Source organism: Falco punctatus, assembly GCF_963210335.1.
Source record: "Falco punctatus genome assembly, chromosome: 15".
Taxonomy (NCBI): domain Eukaryota; kingdom Metazoa; phylum Chordata; class Aves; order Falconiformes; family Falconidae; genus Falco; species Falco punctatus.
Genome location: NC_137595.1, coordinates 19,146,087 through 19,156,593, shown reverse-complemented (window position 1 = coordinate 19,156,593; position 10,507 = coordinate 19,146,087). Strand labels below are relative to the sequence as shown.

Here is a 10,507-nt window from a genome sequence, read left to right as displayed (position 1 = left end):
GCGGTAGGCGGGGCGGTGGCCGGCACGAGGCGGTGCCCGCTGCCTGCGGCGAGGCGCGGCTGCGCCCCATGGCACGCGTGTGCCTGCGCCTGCTGTCGCCGCGCCCGGCACCGCTCGGGTAGAACAAGCCGAGCCCGCCGCCGCCGCCTCGTTACTCCGTACGTTCTGTACGGTGCGCCGCTGCGGAGGCTGAGCGGCAGCGTCTGCCCGGGCTGTACGCGCCGTGTCCCCGGCGCCGCCCCGGGGGGCGCAGGGCCCGCGGGAGAAAGGGCGGCCACGGTGCTGCCCCCACGCTGGCACCCGACCTACCACCGCCACGACACCCAAAAGCAGCTGTTCGAAAGGCGGTGGCCGAGGCGGCCCCGTCGGGGAGGTGGAGCCGCAGCTACCGGGAGTAAAGGCTCCGCGGGGAGAACGTTCCGCGCCGCCGCTCCTTGATGCGGAGGGCTTACACGGCCACGGGCGGCGCTGCGGCAGCCTCCGCGCCCCCCACCGGGCCCGGGGAGCCGGGTCCACCGAGCCCCACCGATCACCGAAACCAGGCGCACCCCCGCGTAAATCCCAAGGGAGCGGAGTAACTGCTTCGGCAGCCCCGCAGCCGTTGCCGTGAGCATCACACGGAGCCCTAAGCCCGAGCACCGCCTAAAGAACGAGCACAGACACGCGCACACCTTGCATGTGCCAAAGTTTATTTTTTTTTCCAAAACTTGTTTCATCAAATAATTGGATATGAGCATTTTTTAAAAAACAAACAGTTTGTGTATTAACAAATTGTGAAGTTCCGCAATTAAAATACCGACACAGCCAGGCTTGTGCTTAGGCTTTTTTTTTTTTTTTAAATTAATTCACAGAACATAAACCCTCAAAAATTTTTTTCCAGTTTGTGGCTAGTATATTTTCCGCACATTCTGTATTCTTATAAAATGAAGGAACTCACATAAAGGAAGAGCTGTACAAGAATACATCTGAAAAAATGCCTGAACAACCTAAATTATAGTAGCTCCTTTTAAATAAATATCCAATAAAAGGCACAAACCTGTTATGGGGAAAAACATAACATACAAAACGAGACCTATTAAATAAATAATGTAAAGAGGGGCTGGGGGTGAGGGAAATCTGTTCCAGCACCTATTTTGTCATTGCTCCGAGATGACATTCCAGCCAAACATTTGGTAAAGTATTCAACTCGATCACAAGGATACATGTTTGAGATCTACTGAAAGATTTGATGTTACAATTCCTGCTGTAACTGTACCAGCTACTACAATCTCTTTAAATAAACGATCATGAGAATCTGCATAAAAGTAGCGATGCAGTGATTTATATAGATTAATGACAAGTCAGATACATCTTCAGAGTAATAGCAACAGGTTTTCTATATTCCTAGCTATCAGTAATGTATAAATGATAACGTAGTTTCCATTGCTCAAAAATATAATCTTTTAAATGGAAATAAATGACTGATACACAGTGCCTTTAGATGTTGTCCTTACAATACAAACTACTCAAAACAAAGTTTTCCTTTTTATGTACAAATTAAGCACAAGCACCGATCCACAGTGCATACTATTCTAATTGTAACCCCGCCCTCCCTGCCACACATCAAAAAACCCAGATGGGGATACACCCTGTATTCAGTCTTGTAGTCAGAAGGGTTTTTAATTGGGTTTTTTTTGTGTGTGTGTGTGGTTTGGTTTTGTTTTATAAACAGAAGTCCATTTGTTATTTGTTTACCTACAAGTATCCCACCACTATGTGCACAGAACTGAGATTTCTCCAGTACGTGTCCAAAATTAAAAAAAAAAAAAAAAAATAAAAAAATCAGTAACTTCTTGGAGGTGAAGTCAAACTATACCTAGAGAACATTAGAAAACCCCAGTTATTTAAAAAGAGGTACACTTTCAAGTCCAACAGGCCTAACACAATCAGCCTTTCCAAATCCCCCCAGAAGTTATCTTATGGTCTATATCCCATGAAAGACAGCCTCCCTGTAGCAGCATCAAGTCCCAACAGTTAGGCTCGAGTGACCCGCTAGAGTACAACAATGCCAAGCGCACAGCATACTTTAAAGTCTTCCTCCTTGTTCGGACAAGCATGGAGTGACATCTTAGTTATCTGCTTTCTGAAGTATTCAGAACAGGATTCTGATCAAACCAGTTGGAAGGAAACAAAAGGGAAAGTCACATTTATATACATCTCTCTTCAGTGTTTTACTCATCACAACTACTATTTGCAGCTCTTATGAGCTACTACAGTTAGCCTCAGCAACAACCTTTGTCTTCAAAGTGGTTTTCTGGAGAACTTGTTTTCTGAGCAAATAAAAGCTCTGACGGCATCCCAAGTTGTTGGTGGGGTTTTTTTTAAACTTATGCATGAACTACATTATTTAAAAGACAGCACTCTGCCATTTTATGCATTCCAACATGTGCACAAGGAAGGGACTGGCAAAAAGGAGCCCTGTGCCCTTTTGTGCAGCAAGAAGCATGTAAATCAGTTTTTTTTCTTCATAAGGATCCATCTGAAAGCTGTGTTTCAATGTACCAAACATTCTGAACGAGACTAAAAAGAAGGTAGCTTATAAAGTTTTTAGGATGTACTTTGTGGCTGTTTCTCCTTTTTTAATACTAAATGAATTGGTATCAGACAGCTTTGCTACAAGAAAGCATACCAAAGCAGCATTAAAAAATCCAGAGCAAATCAGAAGTAGTGCAAACTATACCTAGTACTAAATCCATTTCTGAGCGAAGTACATTCCAGATATTCAGAATGCTCTGCAATAAAGTTTAACAAATATATACTGTTTGCCAGGCATTTATTTGCATATTTTATTAAAATAATGGATTATTACTTAATACAACTCAGTATGAGAAAGAGACCTAACAGCTTACAGTGCCAGAAACTGCCTGCTTGTAGCGCCCTCAGCTCTGTCATTAGTGCCCAGACATTTATTACTACAGGTACTGGTCTAATTTGAACTCAAGACTTTTCAATGCTGAATAAATCAATGGAATTCACTATTTCCAAAACAAACAGTCCCCTCAACACAATGACCCATTCTAAATGGCATCTATTCCCTCATCACGTGGAGGGTAACTATAGGCACTGAAGAACTCATTGGCTTAAAATTGTACAATTGTTCAACCCAATAAAGGTGGATTAAAGCTTGAAGCCCTTTGTAATTCAGACTTGAACATCACATTGCTATATACTGGTCCAAATTCTTTTTTTAAAAAAATCAAAATCAAAATCAATACACATTCAGAAACTCAAAGAGTTTTAGATTTCTACAAGGTTACATTTCCCAGGAAGTTAGTGGTTACAGAATCCAAAGGTTGGGAGGTGGATTTTTAATTTTGTTTCTTTTGAGCCGTTTCACTTGGCAAAAATATTTCCATAGGGTTAAGAAATACTACTTTTGCACTCTTTGGGCAGAATTAAGCGTTTAGAAAAAGAAAAGGCTTGTTCCCACTGTGAAGAAGACACTGTATTTTAGAAATTCTCTACAGGACAGTTTGACAAGATTCTCAGGCCTATTTGCATTTAGAGTGAGAGTCAGAGATATTTCTGCACTTACAGACTCTCCAGAAGATAAAAGACATGCTACTCTGGAGGTCTGTTTATTTTAACAATAGAAAACTATTCATTTTTTGAAAACTCAGCTTTAATATTATCATTAAAGTCATTTTACAGGAGAGCTTTTCACTGTGTTCTGCCACAAAACTTCTGGAAGAAAGGTTGCTCCCAATTCCATTTATTATTTGTAGTTGTTTTTTAATGCTATCAGGTTTTATCAGACACTGAAAAATACAAGATAAGGCATTTTCAAAGCCGATTTCAGATTTGGAGGAAGATTGTAAAATACAAAAGATGTGCCAGAAGTCTCTATACATCTGACCCATCATGAATAGCGGCCAGAAGTCTCTATACATCTGACCCATCATGAATAGCGTACTTCATAAATTAGCTGATGTAAAAGATTTTCCTCTCAAAAGGAGTCCGGATTTCTTAACATAGCATTTTTACCTTGACATTACTACGGATGAAAAAGATTACTGCAGCATTAAAGAAAAGATTATCTAAAAGTCTGCACATATTTACACATTTAAAAATAATTACTTTTATATGGTTTACAGCTAGGTTTGTATTTCAGAAAAGCAGCACAAGCTATTCTCTACAGCTGGATAATTTCAGTATAGTTGCCAGTTCACAAGTGTCAGCACTATTGCAAAGTTTGCTTCTTTTGACCTCATGGATTAAAAAAAAAAAAATATAATTGGATCTCTTGCCTCTTTCGCAGTTAGCAACGTGATTTTCAAACTGCTTCCATTTGCTGTTCTTAAGGATACCTCCACTCACTGGCTACCAAAGCTACTCTTCCTTGAGCTATGAAAAATGCTAACCGCAGAGAAGATACTCGATGGAAGTGCAGCTACAGACACCTGTTGGAGGCTGCACATGCTGTTCCATAACACACTTGTTTCCCCTACTCCACCACAGACTTTCAGCCTGTATCAGAGCCTGGCTCTTTAAACTAGCCATGTAACACTGACATACCAATGGAGCAATTTATTTTTTTTAATATATATATATATATAATATGTATATATCTTGTTGATTCACAGCATTTCAAACTCACATTATAAAGTTTGCAAATTACTATAAGCTATTCTAATTTGAAAAAGCTGTCTGATTTCACACAATATTTTCCTTATGATAATGCAAGCATTGCTCTATCAGAGTATTTATTAGAGCACATAAAAATTTTATTGCTCAACTTCATTTGTCTTGTGTCTTGGTTACAACAGCCACAAAATTTATGGAAAAAATAAATAGCTTTGACATCCTCAGTTAACTTCCTAAGGTAATCCACTGATGAGTAAGGTTGTAGAGCAATCACGTAACCCCTCTTCTCATTATTGAAGATGATACATAATCCATCTTGCACCTTCCGAGTCAACCTCAAAATACAGTTTTCTGCTGAGCAGTTAAAAAAAAAAAAAAAAAAAAAATCAGTGAACAAACATTACTTCACACTGCAGTGACTATTATAAACAAGAATCTCTAAAGCATTGCAATTCAAAATAGTATTGTATTACACAGGCAAGAAACAGTTGCCCTGCTCAGGAATACATCATGGGAAGATTGAAATGCAGTCTTTTCTTTTTTTTACCAGTATTTGGTTGTTCTCACATCTTGCTGCTTTGGCGGCTCTACATAAACTGTATCTGTGAAGTAGAGATTACATATTAATGCCACTTACATAACACATGATTTCTCAGTGTTTTAGAATTATGAATGTACTCAACTGCCTTGTTACTTGCAAGTTAAGACTATTGGCTTTGGCATTTCAAAACATCCCTGAAGAACATAAAGACCAACATATCTGGATGACAGGAGTACACAGTTTCTTCAACTTAAGTGATCTCTTGTCCATGCCTTTTTTATTGCCTTACCAGCTGATCCTTCAGAAAGCTTTCACCACTGCTCTAGTCAGTATGACTAAACCAAGTATCCAGCTAATGTCATAAGAAGTTTAAATTCTTTGTGTCTTCACCACTCCCATTTTCTTAATATTGACACAGAGAAAAAAGTTAGCCACTAAATATTCAATTTTTACTTTCTTCCTTGCTTCCTACATATGCATGCTCACATCATCTGAATTTGCCTCCTTGCCAGCAAAAGCTGTTGCCTTTAACTGAGGAATCCTTCACTTTCAAAAGCAGAAATATATTCTAAGCCCTTCAGGAAGCATTTGGTTGCTTTTACCAAGACTAAAGTTTCAGTATGGTCTCAAGATTAAAGAAAACAGTTCACCTGAGTTTCAGAAACAGGTGCAAAAGGATTTGTTGGCCTTAAACCCGGCTGCGTATACATCATTGACTGAGGTGCCATCAAAGGAGCAGCTCCAACCTGAGGAGGTACCTGTTAGAAAAACAAAACCCCCACAAAACACGTATATAAAATTCAAACTACTTCTAGAAGACACAACTTTTTGCATTCTAAGTTAGTAGAAAAAAAGCATATAGACACACACACATAGTAAAGTTAAAACTTTAAAAAAACCTCACTGTATTAAATTTAAAGTAATCTCATCCAACGCAGTGTAAAAAAAGCTATCAGATTTCACACGCTATTGACCTTATGAAACAGTACATGTAAGTTGCAGGGTGATTTGAGCACAACAGTGCCTGCCATGCAACCCACTAGAGGACACAACTAGGTTTTTCAGGAATAGAAGACAATCACATTTCTTACCATTCCATATACAGGCACTTGAGGTGTGGTCAATGGGTATGTGATAGGAGCAGGTACCTTCAATGAAGAAAATTTTCATGTATTTTAGATAAGCTCAGACATACTAGTAATATATATATAAAACCATGACAAATATGTATTTTTCAATGCTTTAAATAACCAATGTATTTACAAGAAATGGACTTACATATCCAGGATAGTGTACTCCATTCTGGCACAGCAAAAGGAGTAAGGACAGAAAATTATTTAAGGAGGTATTCAAACTGGAAATTCTAACCAAGGGATGGATTCAAGTCCAGTACCATAACTGTCTGTAATTATACTCAACTGATTTATTAAAACAATTAGAATGGGAGGAAAAAAGTGCAACGGCAATAACATCAGCAACTATGCCTGTTAATTTAAGATAGGTTCCCTGCCTAGAAATCTATCACTAATACTACTTAAAGCAAAAATCGAAATTTTACCAAATCTAGACAGATTTGAGTATATTGCTTGCATAAACATGGTGTGAGAAGCTTTTAGATGGCATGGCATGCAATACGCCTTTGTCCTCCCACTACATGTGAGAAGGGCATAGAAAAAACCCAAGCCAGTGACCATTCAGCTTAAGAAACTAATAGCAAAATATGTTTAGTCAGGTAAATGTTGCTCACATACTAACTTCTGATGTCTGCAACATATCACAATGAGAAAAAAAAAAAAAAAGGAGCATCCTATGCCAGTAATAACTTATATCCGGTTATGTTCACGGGCACAGTGATGCATGCACTTCATATGGCCATGCATTGTTAAGTAATGCTAGCGATATTAAAAATGGAGTGCTAATTAGAGTACTTCACTATGAAAGACTATGCAGACTACACACGAACTGGAGGGTTAGTACCCTGAATGCCACAGATCAAGCCAGGACAGTTAGACCTTTTCAATACTGGAGCACTGATTTTAAAGACACTCATAACTGACCTAGTCATTTGCATCATAGTTTGTCAGAATTCCAAGTAAATGAGTGGGCAGATACCTGGCATAAAAGGCTTAGACCAGAAAGTATTAAACATGAACACATGAAATAGAGACACAAAACCCAAATCCACAGCGATCAGTGTGCCAAGGTGCCCTCTATCTTTCCGAAATAAAAATGCATCAGCACCAACAGCATGTTCTAGAGCACCAGGAAGAGATAAATAGATTTTATGGTCTCAGAAATCTCACATAAAAGTGCTATACAACTGAGAGATCCTCTCATACAGAATTTTTGAGTTTTGGTTTCGAGTCCACTACTGAATTTAATATTCTGTTCAACTTTGGTAATTCTGAATGAACATACTCACATAAGATGAGGAAAATGGGCATTACAGGCAAAACTATTAATATTGTAAAATAAAGTCAGACAGCAGTCCAAAAATTCAGAGCAAATGTGGTAATTACCCTAGTTGTACGTATAACCGACATGAACATTCTACTTCTCTCTAAGGCAGCTATATTTCAGAAGTGGTTCATATTTGTATGAATATGTATGAATAGAAGATACTTGAAAAAAAAAATCTCTTCTATAAGCATAGGAAAACTCAGTTGCCTACAAATATCTGCCCAAGGAATGAAAATTCTTCATTTAAATAACGATAAAACTTCCACTTGGTATTTTATACTGCGTTAAAAATACAAAGTTGCTGCTGAGCATTTTCAAAATTCCAAAGTGCTGCCTGACCTAATAATTAGGATGCCTTGCAGGAGCTGCAGCAATGTTTCATGTGATAAAACTGAAAAAGGAGTGAAAACTGGAAGGAACAGCAGTTTTGCCCTTGAAACACATTCTGGTGCGTGTATGGATGTGAGAGGATCTCAAACATGCACATCAAATTTTCACGTTTGGGGTCATTTGCTTCAATTCAAAAAGAACTTATGAGATGAGATACGTCTCAAGTGAAAGGCTGGTTATTTAAGTCTTTCATGGACAAATTTTACAGTTAGGGGAAATACACACTAAAACCCCTACCTCATCCAGCTTGAGAGGTGATCCTACACGCATTCCCCCCTGCCCCCAAGTCTTGTCCCAAACAGCCTTTGCTAATGCTTAAGTTACTTCAAGCAAGGAATTAGCATTTATGAAAATGAAACATGATTCAAGTAGTACAGAAATTACCATATGTGGAATAGTGGGTAAGGGAGTAGGGTTCCACGTGGTCGATGTGCTTGTTTTTGCTTGCCAGTTTGTTCCACCAGTAAGTTTTTTCTCTGTGGGCTGGGTCCACTGCATATCTGATCTAAAATGAAAATGTGGTGTTAGTTTTCACAGAGAGTCAACAGCTAGAGTAACAACAACATAACAGAAAATCAAAACATGCCTTAATACACAGCTGAAATCTATGGTTGCAAGAAGCACTCAGGATTTCAGTAACTACTTCTATATCTGTTCCAGTAAATATGAAGTCTGGGGGTTCTGTTTTGTGTTAAAAGTAAACTATCATTACAGCACTGTACAGCATGATGATTAACTACAGTTTTATGTAACTGCAAGGTTTTTTTTATGGTGCTTCATAAAAATACAGCAATTGCGAAACTGAAGTGAATTACTTCAAAAGTTAAGGTTGACTGTGTTATGGTGACTGACCGCAAACTCACTGTTTCAATGCTGTTCTTGGCATTTGATTACTTTCAAGAGTTGAGACTCTTGCCATGTTAGTACTGGTAAACTGTGCCAGAGGCTACCAAATAATCATGTGACAATATTATAAATACATATTTGCACTTACTTTTTGGATGGAGTTCCTCCAAAGCCAAGATCTGGGGGGAAGGAGAAACCGACAAAATCCCTAAGTATTTTTAATTTATTTAGGGGGGGGCAGGGGGGGAAGCTTGTTTTGTTTTCAGTAGCAAATGGGATAGTTAAAGCTTCACACTTACTTCCCACTAGATTAGCCAGTGAAGAATCAAGGTCATTTGCAAAAATTTTTCCACTTTGCTGGCTGGCTAAAGCGGCTTTTTGATTTTGTGGTGGTACTGTGGGTTGCAATACATCATCTAGAAAGTTAAAAACTAAACAAAGAACATAAAAGCAACCGTTGACAAATCAGTTATATTGCATTTAATAGAAAAACACATCCATATGCCAGGGAGGTATTTTCTTTATAGAACGCTAAATAGTTTGAGTATCTATATGCAAAGGTTCAACATGCTGGAAGTGTTTAAGGCTCAGACAGAAGCATAGTTTAACCTCTTTCTTTTTTATGGAATACTATATTGTAGCTATTAATCTAGTACAATCTTTAATTTTACTTCAGCAGTGACTGATGGTATTTTTGAATTAAGATGAATCTCCCCTAAAACTAAAGAACGGTTGTTAAAGATATTTTCCAAGTGCTCTTGTAACACAATATAGCAGTAATTTCATGATACTGCTAGCACCCTGAATGTACACAAAAGTTCCTTTGCTATACGTTCCCAAGGACATACAGCAATACATTCACATAGCAAAACAGCACCAAGCAAGAGAAAGATCATAACTCAGCTACTCTTCAAGCAACACATACATGCAACCAGTTTCGCATTTTTCTAAGTACAACTCCACTCAATGAAGTTAGAGGGAACTCTATGTATCTGTATGTATCAAGAGAAAGCACTGAAGTCATATGCACTGAAAACAGATTAATGTAAGCTTACCCATTAAGAGGCATCCAGTGGGCCACGTTCAAAGTTCATTCCCCCAAAAAGAGAGGAAACAGTTATTACACAGTATATGAGATTAGTCAAAGCTAATTTTAAAGTAAATAACTACAATTGAGTTGATTGCCTGTTATCTTATCAGCCCTATAATCAGCTTGCAAATGTATTACATTATTAGATTTTGAACTGCAATAGTAATTATGCTAAATTGTTAAGCAACTGTTGCCTGTAGGGTGTAAATTAGTCATAAGGTAGTTTTTACCACTTGTAGTCCTGTACTCTGGTGCTGTAGATTTTCCTCCAAAAACAGCATCAAAGTCCACATTAATTGTTGAAGAGGTGGTACTTGGAGGAGCTGAATGAAGAGGAAAACCTGGGGGAAAAAAGTTTAGAGCAATTAAACCCATGGAGCAATATCACTCATTACAATGAAACCAGAATGTTTACTAAAAGAAAAGAAAATTACCATCAACAGTCAGAGGATGATACAGAGAAGCGTATGTAGGTTTATGACCACTAAAGTCATCTTCATAAAAAGAGAGAGAAGAAAATAAGATCAGTTAAAAAGAGAAAAAGGAAGAGGGACCCA

The 10,507-nt window shown here is 38.5% G+C and overlaps 1 protein-coding gene and 1 long non-coding RNA gene across 8 annotated transcripts in view; one reads left to right on the top strand and one right to left on the bottom strand.

The window, feature by feature from the left end:
* The first annotated feature begins 27 nt into the window (after positions 1–27).
* LOC308054050 lies at positions 28–5,035 on the top strand. Its single transcript, XR_013923931.1, has 2 exons — positions 28–3,869; positions 3,909–5,035. It is a non-coding gene; the product is annotated as an uncharacterized lncRNA (long non-coding RNA).
* Positions 4,566–10,507, bottom strand: part of LOC308054046 (phosphatidylinositol-binding clathrin assembly protein-like) — a 30,180-nt gene continuing 24,238 nt past the window's right edge. For 2 of the 7 annotated variants that reach the window (XM_080366208.1, XM_080366209.1), the window contains 7 exons: positions 10,181–10,291; positions 9,160–9,276; positions 9,009–9,039; positions 8,399–8,519; positions 6,256–6,312; positions 5,815–5,922; positions 4,566–5,225 (listed from right to left, as the gene is read on the bottom strand). In XM_080366208.1, coding sequence (XP_080222334.1) covers positions 5,211–5,225; positions 5,815–5,922; positions 6,256–6,312; positions 8,399–8,519; positions 9,009–9,039; positions 9,160–9,276; positions 10,181–10,291 — 560 coding nt within the window. In that variant the 3' untranslated portion in view covers positions 4,566–5,210. Of the gene's footprint in view, positions 5,226–5,814; positions 5,923–6,255; positions 6,313–8,398; positions 8,520–9,008; positions 9,040–9,159; positions 9,911–10,180; positions 10,292–10,384; positions 10,445–10,507 lie in introns of those variants that run through there. The other 5 variants (XM_080366206.1, XM_080366207.1, XM_080366205.1 and 2 more) reach the window with 5 other exon arrangements.